Source organism: Drosophila montana, unplaced genomic scaffold (assembly GCF_035044405.1).
Source record: "Drosophila montana isolate Dmon_TW-CO22-7 unplaced genomic scaffold, ASM3504440v1 contig_2482_1, whole genome shotgun sequence".
Classification (NCBI taxonomy): Eukaryota; Metazoa; Arthropoda; class Insecta; order Diptera; family Drosophilidae; genus Drosophila; species Drosophila montana.
The window spans coordinates 33,785-60,696 of record NW_026997352.1 but is presented as its reverse complement, the minus strand read 5'-3'; the positions used below and the strand labels follow the sequence as shown (position 1 = coordinate 60,696).

General features: G+C 47.4%; 1 protein-coding gene across 1 annotated transcript in view; it reads left to right on the top strand.

The window, feature by feature from the left end:
- The window catches only part of Myo10A (Myosin 10A), a 40,828-nt gene that overhangs the window by 9,799 nt on the left and 4,117 nt on the right, over nt 1–26,912 (top strand). The window contains exons 2-3 of the mRNA XM_064682663.1: nt 2,154–2,449; nt 6,883–14,028. Coding sequence (XP_064538733.1) covers nt 2,324–2,449; nt 6,883–14,028 — 7,272 coding nt within the window. The 5' untranslated portion in view covers nt 2,154–2,323. The remainder of the gene's footprint in view (nt 1–2,153; nt 2,450–6,882; nt 14,029–26,912) is intronic.

Sequence of the window (26,912 nt, the reverse complement as noted above, 5' to 3'; positions counted from 1 at the left end):
GACGCATCCTTCTTCCTGGCTATAACGTATCCTTAGGTCACATTGTTTTTGATGTCCATAGTTGTTGTTCTACCTTTCTTCAAGCACAGCCAGAGTCTAAGTCGGGGTACAGCCGCATTATGTGAAGACTTGACTGTGTAGGCAACTAGCTGTCAGCTCTTTGAAGATTTCTAGTTCTATAGATCAAAGACTACCACTTGTAGTCGCTTGCTAGATCAACAGAGGTTCTCTTAATCCTCTTCCAGAGAAAGGATGCTACCACAGAAACTCACAGCAGGACTCTAGGCCAATTAGAGAGAGGCACCTGAGCTCGACTATAACTTTAATGCCGCTCTACGTACCACAAAATTGGACTCACAATAGACTTCTTTCAACATCGAAGTTCGTCAAGAAGCTGCCATATAAAGTATGGGACATGCGTATGTTTATTTTTTGCTTATGCCCTTGATAGAAAGAAGCTAGAATATTCTTGCCTCATTAATTCGCTTGGTAGAGATAAGAAGGTACTGATCGATTTCAGCGCAAAATAAAACAAATTGAAGAAAGAATATTTTTACCGGCAGCTTGTTGCTGCGTATAGGGTATCTCCCAGTCGAGCAGTCTTACTGCTTATACGCTGATCCCTTTGAAAATGTATAAAAAGGGTATGATGATGAAATTTTGAACGTAGTACGAGTTTGTTTTACGAAAATCGATAAATTGCCCCGTTGCCCAGCAAACGATAAGAATCGTTATCGGAATTCTGTTTTTTGAGCAAATCTCTTAGATTTTTAGAGCTAGAGTCGCCAAATTTTGTAGCTTCTGGAATAGTATAAACAGATCAAATATCTTTAATTTGCTGTTGGTTGAGGAAGAGCACACTTACTTTTTTAACCCTTGCAGACGGTATTATAATTCGTTCTTGATCAGATTCAACAGCCGAGTCGATTTAAGGATGTCCGTCTGTCTGTCTGTTTATATACGAACTTGTCTCTCAGTTTCAAAGCTATCGTCATAAAACTTGCAGAAGTCCCTCTTACTGTTGCACGCAGTATATATGTCGGAACCAGCTGGATCGAACCACTATATAATACAACTGCCATAGGAACGTTCGGTCGAAAAGTAGGTTCTTGTATGAAAAACTTTTTTGCTTATCAAGATATCTTGACCAAACTCGACATTTATTAGTTTTACTATGCTACTCTTATATTTGCAAAATCCTATCAACATCGGACCACTATATCATATAGCTGCCATTGGAACGATTGGTTGAAAATTAAGTTGTTGTATGGAAAACTTTTTTGTTTTTCAAAATATCTTGACCAAACTCGCCATTTATAAGTTTTACTATGTTCCCTACATTTGTGCAAAGTCTTATTTACATCGGACCACTAAATCATATAGCTGTCATAGGAACGATCGATCGGAAATAAGGTTCTTGCATGAACAACTTTTTTATTTATCCATACTCGGCATTTAATTATTTTCCCTGTGCTTCTTAGACACGGGCAAAGCTTTATGAAAAGGTTCGCTCTGCAAGGGTATTAAATCTTCGGTGTGCCGCAGATACCCCCTCTTTCTCGCTTCGTCAAGTTTCTACTGGATCTGGAATGCCCATTTATACATTACCAGATGCATCTTTAATCGTCTGACCTTTTGAATCGAGGCGCTGCTGGCTAAACAATTGTTGCTGTCAAAACGTATGAACTTTGCGGTTGCGTTTGATTGCATTTCAAAAGGAGAAAAAAAAAAACAACAACAACAAAAAAATACAAATAATAATTGTAATAATAAGCTGGAAAGCAAAGTGAAAAGAAAAGATAAAAAAAACGTACTTTCATTCAATGAGCGCAGGCAGTGCACGGCCTTCAGCCGTCTGCCCCCCTCCTAAACGTTGACAACTTTGTCTCCTGTCTCAAACACACACACACACATACACACACACGCACACCTGCGAGTGACAATGACAATCACCTGTGTCGGGTGAAGGGAGGCGAGCGAGGTCTCTGATAAGCCAAAGGCAGCGACTTTTTTATAGAGAGGCGAAATAATTACGTGCATTTTTTATGGTCTGCTGTTTTTTTTTTTTTATATTTTTGTGGCTCAGCTTTTTTCTGTGTGAATCAAAGTCTTGACTAATCAAATGTTTTTTAATTATTAATTTTTATTTACAGCAATGCATCAGCCGGCAGCTTGAAGTTTTGCCAGCCCCACAATTCCCCTGTACTTGCTCCCGCTCAGCGCTTGCAGAAGAAAGACAAATTATTAATAATTGCAAATAGTTCGCTGGAAAAGTTGGAGCTGATCTACTGAACGCATACGGGTTAGATCCAAGTTGGACGCGATGGACTGGGCCGAAGGCGATCTGGTGTGGTTCGATCCGGGCGTGGGTCATCCCATACCCGGCGAGATTCAGGAGGTGCATCGCGCAGCTCAAGTGATTGTCGTCCAGGCCATGATCAAGGGCAAGGTGAGTGCTAACTTTTGGCAGTCAGTGTTTCGATTGCGGACAGAAAGAAAATTACACGAAAATCTTTAAAGATTGTATTTGGAATGGAACAAATGTTGGATAGTGGAAATCTAAGGGAAAGAGAAAGGCACATAAAAGCAGGGTATCTGCTGGCCGAGCATACATTTCTTTAGGCACTTACTTTTGCACGAAAATATTTAAAGAATTTATTTAGAATAGATTAAATGTTGGATAGTGAGTAGAGAAAAGCACAGATATCAAAGCAGGGTATTTTCGAGTCGAGCATACATTTTTTGTGGCACTAACTTTTGGCAGTCAGTGTTTCGATTCCGGACTTAGAAAATTACACGAGAATAAATGGAATAAATGTGGGATAGTGGGTAAAGAAAAGCATAGTCATAAAAGCAGGGTATCTCCTGGTCGAGCATATCTTTTTGTTCGCAGTCGCCAAGGGCCAGCAGCTTTTTTTATGACAGCTTTTCACTATTTTCACCTGTCAGCGAAAAGAAATAGATGACAATGCGGCAACTGGGCAAATCGCTTTTGTTTTTGGCAGTTGGCAAAACTTGGTATTCATCACATGCCGCTGGCCACTGGCGACTGTCCACTGGCCACTGTCCACTTGGCAGGCAACTGGTGGCCAATTTCGTGCTGCAACGGAAGTGTTTTGTATGCTGCTCCGATCGACCGAGCCAGTCGCCGGCTCTCTAATTGCCCAGCGCCGGCAGCGACTTCTTCTGACTCCGTTTCCTTTTTCCTTTGCAATTAAGCCTGCCAGTCAACGGCAGCAAGAGTCACTCAGCCAGCGGCTTTGGCTAATAACTGGTAACAGTTACCGATGCCGATGCCGTTGCCGCTGCCAGTTGCCAGTTTCAGTTGCAGTTGTTGCCCCCTAAGCGCCAGCAAAGAAATCAAGAATACAAATCCCCAAACTGGCTCGCATGCTTCTACTTGTCGCCAGGGTTGCCAGCTGTTGCTTAAAAAAAGTGCTAAAAGTAGCTGTAAATAGCTGAATTGGTCCATAAGCTAAAATACTGCATTCGGCAACAAATGTTAAAGTTAAAAAGCTAAAAAGAATAGCTAAATCCCTTCAAAAGTAGCCAGAATTGGCAGGCAACTGCAAATGTCAGCAGTTTCCGGCTGCTGACCTCTGCCTGTAGCTGAATTTAGCCAGAATAGAGCTGAAATGGTCAACACTGCTCGCAACCAGTATTCAGTGTATCCTGTTCAATTGGCATCGTCTGACAACTTGTTGGCCAGTTAGCCACAAGAAAAAACGTTTCAGTTGGGAAACATGAACTGGGACATGCCCCCTGCGTAAGCCAGACCGGCAATTAGCTGCGCGAGAGGAGCTTTGCAAGCGCCTGAAAGCTTTTAGCGAGCTCAATTTTACTTACATTGAACTAATTAGCTGTGCGAGAGGAGCTTTGAAAGCGCCTGAAAGCTTTGAGCGAGCTTAATTGCGCTTAAATGAAAGAATTACGTTTTGCTTAAGCTCAAATTTTGGGCCATCTTTTCTGTTTTAAATATTTAATCAGTTTAGCTAACGCAATGAGATAAAAAGCTATATATCGATATATTATTAGAAAACTATCATTTAAGTAAAATTCAACCATGTTTTAATTGTTTTCACAAAGCTTATCGGATAATTTTTAATTCAATCAATATTTCGATTAGCGCAAGCTGCATCATCCTTTTAAAAGCTAAGCTTGTAAATCAATCGATTAGTCGATTAATTCTAATATATTATTAGAAAGCTATTATTCATTTCATTTGACCTTAGAGCTTTGTTTTAATCAAAGCTTATCGGATAGTTTTGAATTCAATAGATATTTCAATTAATGCAAGCTGCTTATGGCAAGCTTATAAATCAATCAATTAGTCGATTAATCCAAGGCACAAGAGGTAAAGGTTGTCGTTGATAATAATGCTTGCCAATTAATCGATTTATCGATTTACACACAAACAAATATTCATTCTATTCAGATTCACTATTAAGCTAATCGAATATTCGACAAATGTCGAAAATTAAAGTATACTCTTTCAGCTATCTAGCAAATTAATCTACACCTATTTGATAATTTGGTTATCGATTATTCGATAGGATAAAGGCCTTAGCATGCGAGTTTTCTCGCAACTTTTATTTTGATCAGTCGATCAATTTCGGGCACTATCGATTATAATAATCGATTATAATAATCGATACGCTGCACGCGTTGCTGCAGCGGATTTAAAAGACCAAGAATGCAAGACTTGAACTGTTTCTGGCTTGGCTCGGAGAAAGTGGCGCTCTCTCGCGAAAGATAGAGAGAGGGAGAGAGAGTTGTTCTTCTCTTAATTGAATTGAGATCACAAAGATCGGGCAGCGCGAGATCAAAGTCAAAGCCATGCGACAGGTTTCTCTTGCGCAAGTCTTGTCTACCGTTTCCCGTTGTTCTCTCGCTCTCCAAAACTGGCTGCCCGTCTGCCAGCCAGTTAGCCGGGAGGAGTGTCATCTTTGGGCCGCGTGCTACCCCCACTTTCGGCCGAAATAGACACAGAAACGTGTTTCAATCGATTGCCTTAAGAAAACGTTTAGGCGCTTGAGCAGAGGGGCGGCCAGGTGGACAGGAGGGGGGCAGGGAAAAACGCATACTGGGGGAAAACTGTGGCAATGTCTCGGCTATTGGCCCAGCTCCGCTTGACTCCTTTCAGTTGCATTCGAGACGGCGGCCAACAAAGTCTCCGGCGCCATTGTTGTTTTTGGTTAACGTCCGGTTTTTCCGCGTCGAATCTCGGTTCGGTTCGGTTCGGTTCGGTTCTTGGTTCTCGGCTAGTACCGTTAGATGCGCATCGTACGCTTCCACCTGGAGCCGTGGCAGCGGGGCAGCGGCTGCGGCTCAGTGACGCCCAGTCCGGCCCAGTCGCCGTCGCTGGCGCTGCTCTCGCCGCACGTGCTGCGCCGCCAGCGGCCAGCTAGTCTCGAGGATCTGGACGAAATCTTTGCCCAGCAGTCGCCACAGCAACAGCAGCAGCTGCTGCTGCGTCGCCAGCGTCGCCTCAAGTGCCGCTATCCTCAGGTGGTCAAGCGGCTCTCGACGCTCTGCAGCGATGTGATAGCCCGCCATGTGAGCCAAGCCAAACCGCATACCCAACTAAATCCTGTCACAAGTTGTCGACTTGTTCGGTTCTCAATTCGATATTCTCATAAAATCGATTAGGTCTTTCTCTCAGCTTTTATTCCCAGCCGGACTTATCCAAATATAATCCAAGCTAAAAGACCAGTTAGGTTAGACTTATCAAGTGTCATAAATTGCGGCCGCTTCCATGGAAGTTATGGAAGATGGAACTTCGATGAAGCTGACCTGTATTTATTAGAAGGCTGAACAATCTCTTCCATCGGAAGAAGAGGGTTCTATAGAGCGTGTTTTCGTTGCATGTATTCTCTATCTTCCTGGTTTGAGCTGTGGGCATAAGGTGGGAAAGCAGGCAAGACCTTCAATGAGACTGATCTGCATTTATTAGAAGGTGGAATAATCTCTTCCCTTGGATGAACAATCCTGAAAAGCACGGACTGTCTGGAAGAAGCTGTCTGGTTAAGCCGTCTGCAATTGATAGACCTGGCTTTCCATGTGGAGTATATGAGATGGTTTAAATTCCGTACGAAACGAAAGCAAACCAAGCCCGCAAATGAAGACTTTGCTGCCAAAAAAAAAACCTACCACAAGAATCCCAGCTTGATGAATGGAATATGTGACTACCAGAGACCTGAACCAAACGCAAGAATAGAATGCAAACCAAGTCCGCAAATGGAGACTATCCTATTCCCAAAAAAACAACCGACCACAAGAATACCAGCTTGAAATATAGAATATGGGTTACCCGAGACCTAATCCCAAACTCAAGTATAGAATGGACAAGAGAGATAATAAAAAGTGCTTGTCGTATACGGAATGTTAAACTCCTTAGACCAGACACATGCTCCTCTTTCCCAATCAAACGCAGTTGACCTAATCTAAGATTCTCAGCTGAGAAAAGCATTGGGGGAGTGTACGCATCCTCGGGTTGTCGAATAACCACACCACGATTTATCCGATGGGTCTAGGCGAAGTTTCATTAAGTGGGTTTTGTTATTGAGAGACGAGTCGGCAGACCGACGGACGGACGTGGATGGACTTTATCGAAAGAACTTATTCACTTGTTGGGTTGCAAAAGGATTCCTTCCATCGTTGCGATAGTATAATTTGTCTTACTCTTTGATGCTGACAGACGAATTTGTATAGGAACAGGCAGAGGGACCGACAGACATGGAACTCATTCACTTGATGGGTTGATGCGTTGCAAAGGGTTTCCTTCTATCGTTGCGATAGGTTGACGTGTCTTAAGCCCGCAATCCAAACACAATTGGAACGATCAGCTTGAACTGAACTAATTGAATCTCTTTTGCGTCACAGGCACAAACGTTTGCCCTGCAGCCGGGCGAGGGCAGCCTGCGGGCGCGTCAGGATTTGGGCAGCAGCGGAGTGGAGGACATGACCCTGCTGGACGATCTGCACGAGGCGTCGCTGCTGTGGAATCTGCGACTGCGCTACGACAAGGGGCTCATCTACACGTTCGCGGGCAGCATTTTGATCGCGGTCAATCCCTACAAGATGTTCCCCGACGCCTACGGCCTGGAGGTGGCCAAGCAGTACGCGGGCCGTCCGCTGGGCGCTCTGCCGCCGCATCTGTTTGCCATTGGAGCGGCGGCGCATGCAGCACTGCCCTCACCCCAGGTGGTCGTCATATCGGGGGAGTCGGGCTCCGGCAAAACGGAGTCCACCAAACTCGTAATGCAATATCTGGCGGCGGTGGTGCCGGGCGGCGGCAGTGCCTCGGCTGTCATCACGGAGCAGATACTGGAGGCGGCGCCGCTGCTGGAGGCCTTCGGCAATGCGCGGACCGCACGCAACGACAACAGCTCCCGGTTCGGCAAGTATCTGGAGGTCTACTTTAAGAGCGGCGCCATTGTCGGCGCCAAGATAACCCAATATCTGCTGGAGAAGTCGCGCATTGTCACCCAGGCGCCCGGCGAGCGCAACTATCATGTCTTCTACGAGATGCTCGGCGGCCTGAGCGAATCGGAGCGCGCCAAATATGGTCTGCTCGAGGCGGACAAGTACTTCTATTTGAACCAGGGCGCGACGGACTGTGCCAGCGGTCGGGTCGACTGGGCCTCCCTGCTGAGCGCCATGCAGGTGCTCGGTGTCACCGAGGGCGAACGCGAGGGCATTGTCCGTGTGCTAGCGGCCGTGCTGCATCTGGGCAACGTGTACTTCCATCGCCGGCAGCTGCGTCACGGCCAGGAGGGCGTCGAGATTGGCTCCGATGCCGAAATCAAATGGGCCGCCCATCTGCTGCACATCAGCGCCGAGGGCATGCACCGAGCGCTGACCAGCCGGACGACCGAGGCGCGAGCCGAGCGCCTCCACACGCCGCTCGGCATCGATCAGGCGCTGGATGCCCGCGATGCGTTCGCCAAGGCTCTCTATGCGGGCCTCTTCAATTGGCTCGTCTCGCGCATCAATTCGATTGTGCAGAAGGGCGGCACCCATGACGCCCATCGCATCAGCATCCTGGACATCTTCGGCTTCGAGGATCTGGCCGAGAACAGCTTCGAGCAGCTGTGCATCAACTATGCCAACGAGAATCTGCAGCTGTATTTCAACAAGCACGTCTTCAAGCTCGAGCAGGCCGAGTATGCTCGGGAGCGTCTCGAGTGGACGCCTCTCGCCTGGGACGATAATTTGCCGGTGATCCATCTGCTGGCCAAGAAACCGGTCGGCATTTGTCATCTGCTCGACGACGAGTCAAATTTTCCGCGTGCCACCGATCTGAGTTTCCTCGAGAAGTGCCACTATAATCACGCGCTCAGCGAACTGTACGCCCGGCCGCGCATTGGCGCCCAGGAGTTCGGCGTTACACACTATGCCGGCCAGGTGTGGTATTGCGTTGATGGTTTTCTGGACAAGAATCGGGATGCGCTGCGCAGCGATGTGCTCGAGCTGCTGGCCACCAGCCGGCTGCCCCTGGTCAGCGAGCTGACCAAGCAGCTGCGGGCCCAACGCGATGCCGGCAAGACCCTGCCCAAGGGCAGTAACGGACGCTTTGTCACCATGAAGCCGCGCACGCCGACGGTGGCCGCCCGCTTTGCGGACTCACTGCAGCAGCTGCTGCAGTCGATGGGCCGCTGTCATCCGTGGTTTGTGCGCTGCATCAAGCCCAATCAGGAGAAGCAGCCGCTGCGCATGGACATGCCCTGTGTCCTGCAGCAGCTGCGCTATCTGGGCATGCTGGACACCATACAGATACGCCAGCGCGGCTATCCGGTGCGTCTGCGCTTCCAGCACTTTGTCGAGCGCTATCGCCATCTGTTGAGCGCGCCGCTTGCCCGCGGCACGCCCTATCGCGAGCTCTGCCGCCTGCTGCTGGAGGCGATGCCGCGCACCGGCGTCGAGGGACCCGACTATCAGCTGGGCGCCACGCGCGTCTTCCTACGCGAGGCACTGCATCGCGCACTCGAGAGCGGACGCACCGAACGTCTGCGCCAGGCCGCCGTCCATATACAGCGGCATGTGCGCGGCATGCTGGTGCGCCGCCAGCTGGCCCGACGCCAGTCGGCGGCCATCCGTCTGCAGGCACGTTGGCGCGGCCAGCGCCAGCAGCTGCGGTACGAGCAGCTGCGACGGGGCGTGCGCACCGCCCAGCGGCTGTGGCGCGGCAAGATGGCGCGGCGTCGCGTCCAGCAGCTGCGCTCCGATCATCGCCGGCGGCAAGAGGCGCGCGAGGCGGCGCAGCGGGCGCGGGAGGCGCGCGAGGCCAAGCAGGCGGTGCTGGAGCGCAGCCAGCTCAGCTATCTGGACATACCCGCCGAGCTGGCGTTCATCTATTCGAAGCTGCAGGGCTGGACGCCGCCGCACAGCGATCGGCATCTGGTCAAGGTGCTGGGCACGGTGCCCGGCCCGCCCGCGGCCAGTGCACAGCTGCCGTCGGATCTGGGCCAGTTTAGCTTTGGCAAGTTCAGCAGCGTCTATTGCAACGGGCTGCGGCTGCAGCCGCGCCGCGAGCCAATTGCGGCGCCCCTGTTGACGCGCGCCGCCTCCCGGGATCAGGACTTTCAGGATGCCCTCGCCGTCTTCAAGCTCATACTGCGCTGGAGCAACGACAAGGCGCTGGAGGGCGAGGGCGCCAAGGAGAAGCTGCTCTCCGACTATATTGTGCACAAGGCGCTCAGCTCGCGCGGCCTGCGCGACGAGATTCTCGTCCAGCTCTGCAATCAGCTGCACGGCGCCGAACCCGCTCTGGCCACACGCCTCTGGCAGCTGCTCGGCCAGTGCCTGTGCTGCTTCCAGCCGAGTCCGGCGTTTAGCAAGTATCTGCTCAAGTTTGTCACGGACGAGGCGCCGGCGACGGCCACGCGCCAGCTGCTCCAGCGCCAGCTGCTGCGCCAGCAGAGCAGCTCAACCGGCGCCGCTGCCAATTGTCGCAGCTTCGTGCCCGCCTGGCTGGAGTGGCGCGCCTGGGCCCGTGGTTGCGACATGGCCTTGCCGCTCACACTGCCCGATGAGGCCAGCCAGACGGTGGCCGTCGATTCCTGGACCAGTTGCGAGGAGGCCGCCGCTTTGGCCGTTTCCACGCTGGGCGTGGCCAGCCGCGGCTGGACCCTGGTGCTGGACGATGGCCAGCAGCTGACGGACAGCTGCGGGCTCGACTATGTCATGGATCTGATTGCCGAGAAGGAGCTGTGCCCCGCCTTCCCAGCGCCGCGCAGCGACCTTTTGCGCTCCGGCGCAAAATTCACGCGCACTAGCCTGCCCGAGGCCGTCAAGCGTCCGGGCGTGCCACCGCCGGCGCCACCCACAACGTCCGCCGCCGCCGCCGCCGCCGCCGCCAGCAAGCAGCAGCGGGATCGGGAGCGGGAGAGGGATAGGGAGCGGGACATGGAGCCGGAGCCGGCTCAGCCGCAGCGACGCAGCAGTCGGGAGCTGCTGTCACGCAGCTCGGCGCTGAACGAGCGCTATTTCGAACGGACCGAGGAGCCCATAACGCCGCATCTGCTGCCCGGGGCGCAGTCCAAGTCGCGCTCCAAGTCGCTGGACGATCTGCTGGCCGGGGATATGGGCAGTCAGCAGCTGCCGCTGCCCGACAGCGATTCGCAGGAGTCGCCGCTGCACACGCTCGCCTTGGGTCTGTCCGAGAGCAGGCTGAACGATCGCTACCATTCGGCGGAGCGGCTGGCGCCGATGGGCAAGGAGTCGGCGCCGCGCTATCAGAAATCCCAGAATGCCGGACGGCGTTCGCATGCCGCATCGCACGGCTCCGCGCACAGCAGCAAATACAACATGGACAAGTCGGAATATGCGACACGCTCCTCGGCCATGTCGGACACCAGCGAGGCGCCCTCGCTGGCCTCCCATGTGCGGCGCGTGCGCGTCCCCTCGCAGGCCTCCGACGTCGATCAGTTTCTCGACGATCTGTTTAGCCCCGTGCTCGATGGCTCACTGGACGAGCTCTCCGATGCGCGCTCCCTGGCCGCCAGCATACGAGGCGGCGGCGGTGGCGGCGCCCAGAGAGCTAATCCTGCTCAAGCTGACAATCTTGAACAGTTTGTGGGCGAGCTGTTGCCTTTGGACGAGACACTCGATACGCTCGGCTCGCGTCAGCAGCTGGTGGCCTGCATCAAGGGCGGCGGCAGCACGGAGCACAGCCAAGCCGGCGCCGCCGATCCGCTGCTGCATCAGCTCATCCAGCTGCCCGGCGGCGATTCAGATGCCGCGCCTGCCGCTCTCTATCAGCAGCAGGTGCAGCGCGCCTTTCTCCAGTCGGCCATGGCGCAGAATCTACAGATACAACAGCAGCTGCTGGCCCAGAACCAGGCCCTCCAAACCCTGCTCAGCCAGCAGGCCAGCGCCAACAACAACAACAACAACAACAACAATGGGAGCAACAACAACAATGGGAGCGGCAGCAATGGCAGCGGCTCACCTCCGGCTGCGATCATTGGCAGCATCTCGCCGCCGCCGGCTCAGACGCCGCTGCGCTTGAAGACGACGACCATGATGACGACGACGAGAAGCAGCAGTTTGGTGCTGGAGGCAGCGTCTGGGATGCAGCCGCCGGCGCCGCCGCCGCCGCCGCCGATGCCGCCACCGCTGGAGAGCAAGGATCCGTCGGAGACGCGCCACTTTCTGGATCCCTATGGCCGGGCCAAGACGGTGCGCATTGGCAAATGGCGCTGGCCGCCGCCGCAGGGCGAGCCGCAATTCCAAACGGAGGAGGACTTCTTTGCCTTCAAGCTGCGCCAGCAGCAGCGCAAGACAACGCCCCAGGCGCAGCATAATGCCGGCAGCAGCAGCAGCAGCGCCGCCGCCGCCGCCGCCGCCGCGGCCATCGAGTGGGAGGAGTTCGAGATTGAGTCCTGCAAGAGTCCGACGCCGCCCGTCATGCAGCTCATGCGCAGCAGCATGCGCCTGGAGACGAATGGCGGCGGAAGGGATGTACAGGATGCGGCACAGCTGCACCACCATCAGCTCCAGCTCCAGCAGCAGCATCAGCTCCAACAGCAGCAGCAGCAGCAGCAGCAGACGACGACGACGACGACGACAACGACCACAATTATGGCCACAAAGCTGGCCAAGAAGAGCTTCGAGATTGGCGCCGATCGCCCGCCACCGGGCAGCGTCGGCAAGCTGAAGCTCAGCTCGGAGATGCGCCAACGTCTCGAGCAGGTGACCGCCGGGCATTCGGTGCGCTCCACCGTCTCCAATAAGTCGGAGCAGCGTGCTCCCGCCAAGCTGGAGGACACGCGCAAACTGATGCTACAGCAGCAGCTGGGCGGGCTCTTTGCCAGCGCCAATCCGCCGCCCGTCGAGTCCCTGGCCACGGTCCGCACCCAGATCGAGCGCATGGAGGGCAAACTATCGCCGCCGCCGGCTCCACCGGGCAGCGCCTGGCCGGGCGTGCTGCTGCCGCCGGCGCCCAGCGTGCCGGCGCCACCGCCGCCCATAAGGCCGCCCAGCATGGCGCCGCCTGCACCGCCGCCGGCGCCACAAAGTCCGCCCGCGCAGCAGCAGCAGCAGCACGGATCACCCGATGCCGACGAGCCGGAGCCAGACTATCGCAAGGAGCACGTGCCCGCTTTTATACAGCGCCAGGAGCGCGACACCTTCGGTGCAGTGCGTCAAATGCACCATCTCCAGCACCAGCAGCAGCAGTCACTGCACCACCATCAGCACCATCTCCAACAGCAGCATCACCAGCACCAGCAGCAGCAGCAGCAACAGCATTCGCTGCACCACCAGCAGGAGCAGCATGCGGCCGCCGCCTGGGAGCAGGAGCTGCAAACGGAGCGGGAGCGCTCGCGCAGCCGCAGTCGCTCGCGGGATCGGGAAGACTACTCGGAGTCGGTGTGGGATCGCGCCGAGGTCGAGGGCCCCGCCTCGGGCAGCGGCAGCGAGAAGGAGCGCGAGAAGCGCGAACGCGAACGCGAGCGTCTCTACGAGCTGCGCCAGGTGGAGCGCGAGAAGGAGAGCCACAAGGTCTATCAGCCGGCGCCGCCGCGCGTCATACAGGCCAGCCTGGACACCACAGGCGCCAAGTTGAATCGCGAAAGGGAACGAGAACGAGAACGGGAAAGGGAAAGGGACCGAGATCGGGAAAGGGAACGAGATCGAGATCGAGATCGAGAAAGGGAACGAGAAAGAGAAAGAGATCGGGAGCGGGAGCGGGATCGAGATGCTTTGGCCTCGACGCCGGCCACGTTCCGCACGCACATGGCCCAGAAGTATGAGAACGAGCGCAAGCGCAAGAGCTCCGCCAGTTCGGCGGGCATGCGTGAAGATCTACTGGACTCGAGCATGTCGGCCGTGGTGGTGCCGGCTCCTGTGCCGCCGCCCGTTACGCCCACATCCTCATCGACCGTGGCGGCGACAGCAGCTGCCGTTACGGCCAGCTCAGCGGCTGGCACCGGCGCCGGCGCCGTCGGATCGAGCGCCTGCCTCACCTACAATCGCGTGCCATGGAAACTGCGGGTGCGCAAGGAGGTATTCCAGCCGCACGAGCCAATCGGTCCGCCCGTGGCGCTCGATCTGCTCTTCGCCCAGGTGCTCAGCGATGTGTTCGGCGTGACGCCCTGTCTGCGCATCACGCCGCAGGAGAAGAATGCGGCGCTAAATATGCTCCATGGCCATGGCGTCAGCGTGGACACGTTGGCTGCCCGCGGGCAACAGGTGCGCGCTTTGGTCAAACGTCATCTGGTGGACATGGCCCGCGACTGGCCCCTGTACTTTGCCCGCCTGTTTGCCGTTCAGGGCGCACCGCTCTATCCGGATGTCTCCATCATGGGCGTCTCCCACAGCGGCCTCTATTTGGCACGGCGCGACGCCGACTATCTGATCGTTGTACAGGCCATATCCTTTGCCGAGATCCAGAACGCCGTCACGCTGCCCCGGCCCGCCGCCCTGCAGCTCAATCTGCGCAACGGCAAGCATCTGGCCCTCCATGCCACACGAGCCGCCGCCATCCAAACGATGATCACCGCATTTGTCCAGGAGTACCGCAAGGTGAGTCCCAACCCATGTCCACAACCACAACCACATCCACAGTTAATAGTCCACAGTCAACAGTCTCATCTTCCAATGAAGTTCACCAAACTGGGGCTTAACGGGGCACTCAATAATCTGCCTTTTACCGTTTTACTTCTCTTTAAGTTTCTTTCTCCATTTATTTATCTCTTCTTTTTGTCATGCTTCCCGAGCTTGTTTCTCTATTTAACTGTTATCATCATTTGCGTGTGGGCGCTTCGGATTATAAGAGAGCTTTAAGCTATTAGAAATGGACTAAGCTTTAAGAGAAAGCGAAAGCTTTAATCCATTTATCAATTTATGTTTTGTATCAGCTTAAAGCTCACTTAGGCAATGGGCGCTTCTGAATACGTAAGAGCTTTAAGCTATCGCCATCAATTGAATAAGCTTTAAGAGAAAGCAAATGCTTTAATCCATTTTTCAAAGTATTTTGTATCAGCTTAAAGCTCACTTAGCCAATGTGCGCTTCTAAAAACGTGAGAGCTTTAAGCTATCGCCATTCATTAAATAGGCTTTACGAGAAAGCAAAAGCTTTTATCTTATTTCTCAAAGTATTTTGTATCAGCTTAAAGCTTGCTTAGCCAATGGGCAACAATTGGGACTATAATTAACTCGAAGTAAATGTCAAATGATTTTCTGGAGGCTTAATTTTACGATACTTTAAATTTTAAAGTGGAATTATTTTTGATTTAATTTAAATGTTGTTTCTAAAACTTCGATAGAACAAATATCAGATTCAATAATTAGTTCAAAATTCAACAGTCTTAAAGAAAACCTTTTACACTCTTCGATCATTAAAAATGGGTTAATATAAATGTATGCGACAAACAGGAGCAAGCAGCTCCTTTGCCCCAAATAAAGTATATATATTCTTGCTGGACGCTAAGCTGAGCCGATTTCCATCCATATCACATCGATCTTTGGAAACTTTAAAAGCCAAATACTTCCAAATGCATGTACATATTCTTGGCTATCATACCTTGAACTAGTTTATCATTTTTTCGAGATATTCTCCCATTTTATAATATCGACGGTTTAATATAATATGATTTAAATATATCTCGAGAATTATAAGAGCTAGATAAACCCAGCTTGTTATGTAGGCTCTCGTATATATATATATAAGATTAAATTTATACAACTAATTATTGAAGGGATACGCCATGCGTAATCCTAGAAAAATTCATTAAGATCGGACTATAAGCACCGAACTTCATCAATAATGAATTTCCTATATAGACGCCCGACTAAAGTAGTCTTGTATTATTTTGTTCTCTTTTTTGCCCCCTTCATCGAGTTCTACCTTAAATTCGGAGTCTTTTCTGGCACAGCTTTTTCATTATCTCCGAAAGCTTTTAAAGCTAAGTTGTACTTGTGACCTTCATAGCAAAGCTTCTGCCTTATGAATCCTTTTACGATTCGCTGTGTATTTTTATTTCATCTGTCAATATTTGCCCTTTTCATCGAGTTCTACTTTAAATTCGGAGTCTTTTCTGGCACAGCTTTTACATTATCTCCGAAAGCTTTTAAAGCTAAGTTGTACTCGTGACCTTCATACGAAAGCTTCTGCCTTATGAATCCTTTTACGAATCGCTGTCTATTTTGATTTTCTCTGCCAGATTCGCCCCGCACCCTTCTTCGCTTCTTGCTCTTTGGCAATGCAGTCGCATAGTTGCACGCGTGGTTCAAGCTCAGTGGGTCTCAGTCTGTCAGTGTGACCATATATGTGTTAGACGAGCTGTCCAGCGAGTGATACTCGTTGCGGCGCAACTCGACTGCGATTCACATTCACATTCACATTCGCATTCGCATTCACATTCATATTCGCATTCATGCGATGCGGCGCATTCATTTATCAGTTGGCAGCTTTTTCAGCTTTTCTGCTTTTCTTTGAATGCATCTCTTAAGTTATTTTAATTTAATTCAGTTTTATGCGTGAAAACTGGTCGAATGCCAAACTTGGCTCAAAACCCGAACCTGCCCGAGAGCTGGCCCGAATGAAACAGTTAGCCACACACACACACACACACACTCACAGGTGGGTTGAAAAACCACTTTGTTGGTGCGCTACTCGTTTCTTGGTGTTGCTTCTCTTAAGCAGTGCTGCCAATTTTTTCTATTTTCTAGCTAAATTTGGCTAGATTAAGAGCTTAGTAGCCGGAAACAGCAACATTTTTATGTGAATTAGCTCTACTTCGGCTACTTCAGCTTTTTAACGGCTATATTTCGTCTCTTAAACTGCGTTGCCAATTCAGCTTTTTTCTGGACAAATTTGGCTACTTTAAGACTTGAATCAATTCTGTTTTCCTAGCCATTTTGCGGCAACTTCAGCTTTTTTCTGGCTATATTTCTTCTCTTAAGCAGTGCTGCCAATTCAGCCTTTTTTTTAGCCAAATTTGGCTGCTTTAAGAGCTTAGTAAAACAGCAAAATTGTTATGTAAATTAGCTCTTTTTTACTAGCCAATTTGTGGCTTCTTTAGCTTTTTTATGGCCATGTTTCTTCTTTTAAGCTGTGCTGCCAATTCAGCTATTTTCGAGCTAAATTTGGGCATTTTAAAATATTTCTATTTCTATATACATTTTTTTTTGACTCTCTAAAGCCGTTAATTAGCCAATTTGCGGCTACTTCAGCTTTTTTCCAGCTACATTTCGCATGGTATTCAGCTACTTTTCTTATAAAGCGGCGGCTGGCAACTCTGCTCTTAACGCTCCGCTTGGCCCCGCTGCAGTTTTCACTCACTTCCAGTCGCGCTCTCCCTCCCTCTCTCTCCCTCTCTCTCTATCTCTCATTCTCTCTCTCCGTGCTCTGGTGTTCTGCTCGGCTGCGAGTGAAATGGTCAGTCGCTTGGCAACTCGCCAGCCGCCTCTTTTGACCAGTCTGCCCAGTTTTCAGTTGCCACAAATGTTCGTTAACGGCATCACGCGGCGCGCGTCTCCACAAATTCCCAATTCTACAGTTTATTTTGATTTTTTTTTATATTTCTTTTCGTGCCAATGTTGACCAACTTTTTTTTATTCGTGTTGTGCTGTGCTCAGAATGAAATCTTTTTGTTTGGCCACACTCAAAGATAGCTGTTCATGTGCCTGACCCAATAATCGATCGTCGTCTCGAATACAGCTCGATGCAATGGACCACGGCACTGAGTTGACTGATCTATTCATAAAAATATAAGAAATCAAACAAATAAATCCAAATACAAACAAAAGATTAAAAATAGTGCGAACATAAACTTGATAGCCGGGTAAAATTCTTAAGATTTAGTGTTTACCGGAGCTGTGTTATCTACGCCCAGAGCTTGACTTGTAGTACTTATTTTGGTTTAGTCTTAAAGTTGCTTTCTATATATACCTCTTGGTATTATATTATTATGGCCATATATAAGCAGGCAATGATATACATTCCCAGTAAATTCACTATGACTTTCATCTGATTAATAGTTTTCTATATTACTTTCCTTATAGTTCAAGCCTAATCAAATATTTCTCTGGCCCAACTATTCCTAAATGCAGTTCCTATTGCCCGAATGTCTATTCAGATGCTGATGAAATTAGCCCAAGTGACCATGTTCAAATGTTGTATGCTAAACAATGCAAGTCCGAAATTGTTTGTGTAATTCGCGCCAACTTCAGACTTCAGACTTCAGACAAAGCCGCTCCAATTGCCAACACACGTCTTTGCATTCGCCCTAATTTATTTAGCTTGTCTTGCCTTGATTGCACAAAAGAAAAAACTTTTGGTTTAATTTATTAAAAAAATACCTCTCTTTTCTTATATAATTTAAATGTGTTTGCTTAACAAATATTAAAATGAAAATTTGCTGTTTGAACCACTCTTGCTAGTCCGACGCGCAGAGACCTTAGCCACGCAGGCTTCTGACATTCATCAAGTTAGTTGCTTGTTGACTGCGTTGTAGTTGGACCCAAGAATAATTTAAAACTAATTGTTTGAACCGGCGACTTCTGCTTTGCTGGTCCGACGCGCAGACACGAAAGGCACGCAGGCTCATCTGGTTGCATTTGACTGCGTTGTGCTTCAACCCAAGGAAAATTTGCCGCACAAATTGCAGTGATATCAATTAGTCAGGGCAAACTTTAATTGCATTTATCGTTAATTTCATTATTTACGTTACAATTTGTAAAGTTTTCATATCTTTTCTTGCCCTGGAATAGTTTTTCTATAAGCAACTCAGACTTGCGTTCGTTTAGCTCTTGAGCGTAGTTTCATAATATTATTTTCAAGTTAACCCACTTCAATTTGCAGTTCGAATTATATAATATAATATAAAATGTAATATATATATAAAATAATTTATATATATCAATAATTCTGTACTCCGAACTCTGAAAAGTTCTCATATCTATTTTGTCAAATTTCCAGAAAACGTTTCCCCAGCAATATTTATAATATACAAATCAATTAGAAGGATTGTTGTCTAAAGCAGACCTTCATTTATTTTGAGCCTCTTTTTGGGTATATATTTGTAATATATATGATATCAGTCCACGTGGTTTAATCAAAAATTTCTATCTAGTTACAATACCTGTTCTTGAAGTTCTCCAGCTCTCAGCCATATTCAAGATTTCCCCAGCAGTATTCATGATATGCACATTTTCTCTTGGAGTTATATTAAACCTCCTTTATACTAAATAGTTTTTAATTCGAGTAAACTCTAAAGCAGCCTTAATTTATTTTGTTCCTTTCTTGAATCAAATATCTCTATCTAGTTACAATACTTGTTATTGCAGTTCTTCAGCTCTTCCCTTTTCAAGTTTCCTCTGGTCGTATTCATGATATGCACATCATATGCAATTATTCAAGCCAAGTGAATGGTTGCTCAGTGAACTCCGATCTCAAGATCAATAACCGCAGTTAACTGCGAATTTCGCAGCATCCTGTTGCCAGTTGCCAGTTGAATTTTTTTTGTTTTTTTTTTTTTTTGTTTTTGGCACAAACGTTTGACGGCTTCTCATGTCTCGGGACAGGTGTCAGGCGAACGAGCGAGTGTTTTGAAGTGGCAAATTAAAAATAAATTCAGGTCTGGCAAATTGCAGCGCACGAAAATTGAAAACTGACATTTTTCACTAAACAAAAAGCGGCTAAAGACGAAAAGAAAAAAAATAGCAAAAAGCAAAGAAATAGCCAAAAAGATAACAAAAAAAAAACAAAAACAACAAAAAAGCAAACATCACGTATACGCAGCGTTTTTCCACAAAATCGACAGGCGCGTGTGTGTCTGTGTGTGTGTGTGTGTGCGTGTGTGTAAACAATATAGTTAACATTCATTATGGTCGTGTAGTTTGGCCAGTTCGATCAACAAAATGCAATAACAACTTTCACTGGCACGCGCCGCCGCCGCCGGAATCGCAATAAACGGCAATCCGTGGCAACATGTCGCACAGTGTGCGCTGCAGCAAGTCCTGCCAGGCCACGCCCACAGCCCATGGCGGCAGCTCGAAGCACGAACAGTTGACGCCGGGAGGCAGTGTGCCGCACAAGTTCAGCAGCATTGTGAACAAGGTGGAGTCGCTCATCCACAAGATGCACCACGACAAGGTCAACAACTTTAAGCTCCTGCAGCAGCAGGGCCAGCAGCGACAGGAGGGGCCGGGCCCGAGGCCGGGTCAGGGTCAGGGTCAGGGTCACGGTCAGGAGGAGAGATGTCAGGATCATCGCGAGCAGAGCTGCAACAAGTGCGCCTCGCTGGACTCACTCAACAATCTGACCGATGCGGACAGCGGCGAAGAGCACGAGCTGCTCTACACGGACTCGGACGATGCGGAAATCGCGCACATAACGGGCACCACCGCCGCCCAGGTGCACCACCAGCAGCTGCAGCTGCATCGCCGCAGCGATCTCGACCAGCTGACCAATGAGAGCATCCGGGAGCTCAACGAGCAGTGCTGCGTCTCGCTGGGCGGCGAGCTGAACGCCGCCGGCGCTGGGGTCGGCGGCGCCAGCGGCGGTGGTCAGGATCAGGACTACGACAATGCCTGGAGCGTCGAGGAGGACATTGTGTACAAGTGCTGCAGCGGCTCGGCCTCCACGACAACGGCCAGCGGCAGCCTCTGCGAGGAGTGCTGCTTCGAAGAGCAGCTCAACTACAAGCTGCGGCTCAACCAAAGAGATAACAACAATAACAACAACAACGAGGTGGAGGAGGAGGAGATGCAAGATGACGAGGATGTTGTTAATGCAACAACTGTGGATGCAACCATAACAACAACAACAACAACAACACAAATGACATCAACTGGCGTTAGTCTGCCCATTCCCATTCCCGTGCCCATCGCCGGCTCCGGCTCCGCCTCGACGCTGCTGCTGGGCAACAAGACGCGACGCGTGAGCAACGCCAGCAGCGGCTCCATCAGCCGCATGGAGACCATCCTGGAGGAGCCCACGGAGTCCAAAATATCCGTCAAGGAAATCCTGGCACGTTTCGAGACTATGAACTCCAATGAGGTATGCAGCAGCTCGCAATCCCACAAGTCTCTGTTTAAGTGCGTTAATTCCGGAACTTCCCAAAAGCTTGTGGTTTGTCGGGGAAAAGTTTGAGGAAATTCAATGGGAATAATCAGAAAGTTAAAACTCGACAAAGGTTGAACATTTAATGGAGTTACTTAGTCATTTTTCAACTATCCCTTCAAAGGATGTTAAAGGGGACAATGTTTTTTTGTGTAAGAGAAGAACGAGAACGAAGCATCTTCCACTTCATTGAGATATATATTTAGTCCTAATTAGGGCAGAGTCGAAAATAACAAAAGCTGTAGACTTATATATGTTCTCACATACCATAATCGGATACCAGAAGGATTAAACATTTTCTTCCGATATATTCTCGCATTTTGACAATATCGATATATATCGATTTAGAGACATATTTTTTCAAGCATTGCTCGAAAACAATTCAAGCTTGACTTGAACTTTGATATATATTATATATTTTCACATACTATATGCAGAAGAACATTGTCTTTCGATATATTCTCTCATTTTTACAATAAATAAATATCGATTTATATAAAGGGTTTTTGAAGCACAACACGGAAACTATTAAAGCTATATACGCCAAATTTGGTGTATAGTTTTTCGTATAGCTTACACAAATTAGGCATATTTCAGTTTTTTTAGATTGCTGCACCCATTCTTCCTCAGATAACAAACAAACAAACGAAATTTCTGCTATAATAACGGAAGTTAATCAAGAATGCATTTCTCATACAAAGTCTGGGGCAAAATTTGCAGGGTATGTTCTCCTCGGCCAACTCCGACTAGCTCACTCTTACTTGCTGATGCATGATATTTATTTCTTAAGCATAAATCAAGAGATTGACATTGGCTTAACTCTGATCGACTCGAAAGTATTTGTCTGGAACTTCCCAATCAAAGCTCTTCGTAATAATCACAAATTACGTTGCTCGCGTGCGAAGAAAGCAAAATGAGAGCTCTTTACAGTTGGCAGCGAGTGTTGCTAAAGGCTAACGGTTAAGTTAATCAACACATAATCGCATTATTAGCTAGCCCAGGCACAATGCCAGATCGAGGGCCAGCAGCAGCGACCCACCTGAACCACCTGAACCACCTGCTTACATCATTCGGCTCGCTCTTCAACCTCATCTCAGCTCTGTGGAGAGCAGCAGCGTCTGTCGCGACTAACAAAAGTGACAAACTGACCGATCAAAGGTGTCGATTATACAACATGCAACAACAATTGGTCCAGCTTTTGGGCTAAAAGGTTTTCAAGTGTGGCCCATAGAAATTATGTTATATATCTACACACACACACACATAAAAGGTGTCCGTCGAATTAGTTCAACTTCAAATTGTTCACTTTCCAACTGTGAATCAGCTGGTCTCGAAAGAGAGTCGTCTGTGGTTAATGAAATCAAAAGTAAAGCTGGAAGTTATTTGAGGGAGTGATATCTAACTAAATCTGTGTCTGGATATATTTATAGTTATGCTCAGGGCTATGCTCTTATCGATATCTATATATCTATATATCTATATATCTATCTATCTATATATCTATATATCTATATATCTATCTATCTATATATCTATATATCTATATATCTATATATCTATATATCTATATATCTATATATCTATATATCTATATATCTATATATCTATATATCTATATATCTATATATCTGTATATCTATATATCTATATATCTATATCTATATATATATATCTATATATATATATCTATGTATCTTTGTGTCTATATCTTGGTATCTATATATGTATCGTATACTGTCATCTTTTGGGATCATCTGATGGCACTTGAACCGGATCCGATGCTACGCTTCGGATCGAGGGGTTGTTTAAATGCCAAAAAACTGTGCTTAGGCCAGAAGTTGGGCACTCATAAAACCACAAAGAAAGAACCGTTGACCCACAAAGATACAAGATACATTTACAGATACTTTAACGTGCGTCTGCAAACGTGAACACATGAGATACTCTCGAATGAGACGAGCAGCAGCTGAAGATTGTAATTTAACTGTAATTTGATTTCAATAATTTAATTACATTTCGTGCGTCTTTTATTGTCGGTGGCGGGTTCTTTTGTTCTCCGCCTCTGGTAAATGGGTTTAATTTCTTTTGGCTGTCATGTATCTGCGGCTCTAAATTGTATCTGACAGCTGGCTGCGGCTCGGGCTGCGGCTCGGGCTGCGGCTCGGGCTGCGGCTCGGGCTGCGGCTCGGGCTGCGGCTCGGGCTGTATCTGCTTCTTCTGCAGGTGTTTCGTTTCTGGGTCTGGAGCTCTCTTTCGGCGTTGATTTCAGTGTGTGGTGCGCATTAATTTCGAATTTTAATTAACTCGAGCAAAACGCAAATAAAAACTACACTTAACAAAAAAACCAAAAAAAAAACAAAACAAATGCCAAAAAGAAAGTTGCTGCTGTTTAGACGAACCCCCTTTGGCCCCTGTGCTAAAAAAAAAATATGAATGCTAAACCCGACTCGCCAGAAATTTTATTCGAAATTAAAGTTTAAAGTTTTTCTCGGTATTCGTTCGTAATGTTTTTACGTTTTAACATTTTGTTTTGCTCGCTTTTCCACTGCATCGAATTCGCATTCGCATTCGCATTCGTATTCGCAGCCAACTGGAGCACAGCCGACGCCAGTCTATGCCCCACTCCCCGCCCCGCCTTGCCACGCCTCGACCCCTGAGGGGCGCCGCTGGGCCGCAGAAAAAACAAAAAAAAAACAAGTCATGTGACCCAGTTGCGTGCCCGGTTCTTTAGAGTCCACGTTCTAAATATGTGCGCACAACTCGATCCATAAACCAGCTCCATCTCCAGCTCCAACTCCAGCTCCAGCTTCAGCTCCAGTTCGAGTTCGAGTTGCATCTCCGATTTGTGCAGACCGCTTCTCGATCTGCAATCATTTGGCTTATTTATTGACTGTCAGCTCGTGCTCTGAATTCAGCACAGCGATAAAGCCCACGGGAACTGTCAGCCGCAATCGTTAGAATTCACAGATGATATTGAAGAATTGCCATCAATTTGTCAGCCGTCCGCCAACCGGTTAACTTGTCCGCCTCTCTTTTGGCAGATAGCTGAACCATGGAGGACCATCGAGGTTCATTCAATTGCCGTTAGTACACAACCTAAATGCTTATAATCTTGACGTGTCCTCCATGCTCACTTCGTTTATATGTTGGTACTCCATGGTCTCCATTCTAGTTTCTTTGCTCATTTAACTTGTTTAGTTTCAGGTCCTCCATGCTCACCTGAAGCCATAAATATTCATGACATTTCCGCCATGCTTCCACGATTAACTGCTTCTTGAAGCTGTCTTCTGACATGCCGTCCTCCATGGACGGCTGTACTCAGCAAATGCTTTGACTAATTGCTTCCTTTTCGTATCTTCACGTGTCCTCCATAGTCACGCGACTTACTACTTCCAGGTGCTTAGTTTTTAATGTCCTCCATGTTCACTTGATAACTATCGACTATCTGTCGGCAGATCCTTCGTGCTTAGCGGTTAATTTTATTATTTAATTTACTCTCTTCACTTGTATTAAAGTCTCGATGATCTAATTCTTTAAAGCAGCGAACTGCTGAAATATGCACCTTGCGATCTCTACCAAGCGAATGAATTAGGGCAGCAGGTATAGTTACAAGTATGTAACTTATATGATATTCAAATAGATATTATTTATATATACATTAGCATAGGGATCCTTACAATGCAAGGGTAGAAGGTATTCTAATAATCCGCCTCGTAGATAGGTCGCCGGGGTGTAGCCTCTCAGCCTGGACCCTGGACCCGTTCGGATGCTGCAGCAGCTTGTCTGATTGCTGCGAGCTTCTATATCATATTTTTAGTTCTATTCAAAGAATCGTAAAATGAGATTCGGTTTGACAAAACTTTCTGTTTTCTATCTGCAAGGGTATTGAATCGTCGGCGTGCCAAAGAAGCCGTTCTCTCTTGTGGCAACTATTATATTATTAAATATTATACAAGTATTTTGTTTGAAGGCATATAAGTATTATATATGCGTGTGTGTGTATGTATGTGTGTGTGTGTGTGTGTGTGTGTGGGCAAGTGGGTGTTAGTGTCTTTATGCACGTATGTATTTTTTATGTATATATGTGTGCATGCATGTTTGTTTTCTAATACCAAACGAAGACCAATCTGATTTGTCGCTGTGCTGCAAATTTAAATAAAACGAATTTCTACCAAGTGCTTTACTCCTCGATTCTCAAGAATTCAAGTAGGCTCAGCAGTTTCTCATGCTAAGCTAAGTAGTAGGGTAGTGATTTTCTTGTTGTTTTCTTTTTTTGGTTTTTTTTTGTGTGTGTATGTATATACATTTATATGTATTTATGAATGTATGTATGCATGTATGTATGTATGTATGCATGTATGTATGTATGTATGTATGTATGTATGTATGTATGTATGTATGTATGTATGTATGTATGTAGGTATGTAGGTATGTAGGTATGTATGTATGTATGTATGTATGTGTGTATGTATGTGTGTATGTATGTATGTTATGTATGTATGTATGTGTGTATGTATGTATGTAGGTATGTATGTATGTATGTTATGTATGTCTGTAGGTATGTATGTATGTACATATGTCTGTATGTATGTAAGTATGTATGTGTGTCTGTCTTTATATATGTATGTATGTATGTGTGAAAGTATGTGTTTTTTCGAGAAGTGTGAAACACCCCTTAAATGAATTCGAACAAAGAACTTTGAAAATGAGTTTGCGTTTTTTCGATTTTTCCACACATGCGAGTGGAATTCCCGGGTTATGTCTTAACGTGCGCCTTAATCACATAAGGTAACTACTGTCGAAATTTCAGCTTCCTAGCTCTTACGGTATGAGCTGTGCGTTGATCACCAATCAGTCAGTCAATAAGTCAATCAGTCAGTCAGTCAGAACAAACAGTTTTATATATAGAGATTATATTATATTATATATTATATTTTTTTACATATATCTTCCATTCTTCTTCACTTCTATTCTACTTCAGTTGTGTGTGCCTTCTTCATATCGCATGTCCTCCATGGTTACATAATACTCAATCAGCAGCTATCATCTGAACATGCGCTTTCTTCTTCTTTCGCTCCATCTTTACATGGACCATGGAGGACACATGGTCATATGTTGTTTCTGATCACCTGTTGTTATGTTTATTATTCACAATCATTTGATTTGCTTAAATTTTTGTCTTTTCCTTTTTATATCCAATACATACACATGTCCTTCATGGTCACGTTATTGCTTACTTGTTCTCCATGGTCACATGCTACTCAGACAACGGTTGTCAATAACCTATGCACTTTTCTTTCTTCGTCTTTTGCATCATTGGAACATGTCCTCCATGGTCACATGATTTTGTGGCTTCAGCCTACTTATCCTCCATGGTCACATTATACTCAAGCAAGATTTGTCATCTCCTCTTATACACTTTACTTTCGTCTTCTTTTGCGTCATTATCAAATGTCCTCCATGGCCGTATGATTTTTCTCTCTCTTCAGCTTACTTGTCCTCCATGGTCACATTATACTCAAGCGAGAATCGTCATCTCCTCTTATGCACTTTACTTTCTGCTATTTCTTTTTCTCAATCTTTACATCTCCTCCATGGTCACTTATGTGTATTTCATAATTTGCCATCTCCAGCTGTACTAGTCGATATTTTGAATGGGGAATCGTGGCGCCATTTTGTACATGCCTGATAGTGCCTTGTTGCGTCGCCAGGTGGCGTGTTGGCCTTTATTGCATATTAATGCGTTAATTGAAATATAAATTGAAATCGAAATGAAAATGAATAAAAGAGTAGGCCAATTAGAAGTGCGATATTTCGTACGAGGCAACATGACTGATCGGTGAAAGATTTCCGCTTTCATAAACAACAACAACAGCAACAACAAACTTTTACTCACCTCCATTTTTGTTGTAGTTGTTGTTGTTGTTGTTGTTTTATGCGCTTGAGCGTGTGCAAAATGCAACAAATTTTTATTTAACAGTGGGTGTTTTTTTTGTTAGCTTCAACAAGCTGGCTGAGTCGAGGAGGTTAGCGAGGAGGGGGGAGGTGTGTGTGGGCTGTGTGAGCTGTATTTTGAGTGGGTGGAATGGAAAGGAAAGCAACGCGCGCCGAATTGCATTTGGCAATAAAAGTGAAAAATATATTGGCAAGCACTTTCGTTGCCGAAAGAAAACCCAGCCAGCCCCCCAAATCAAATAGTACAGTGAAAGCTCCACGAATGGACAACGCCTTAAGCCAGCCAAATTTGTTATTTACAATCTTTGATCCCATTAAATAGTATATATGTCAGATAATCCGTCTGTCTGTTTCTATGCAGAGTAGTCTCTTAACTTTGCCCAAG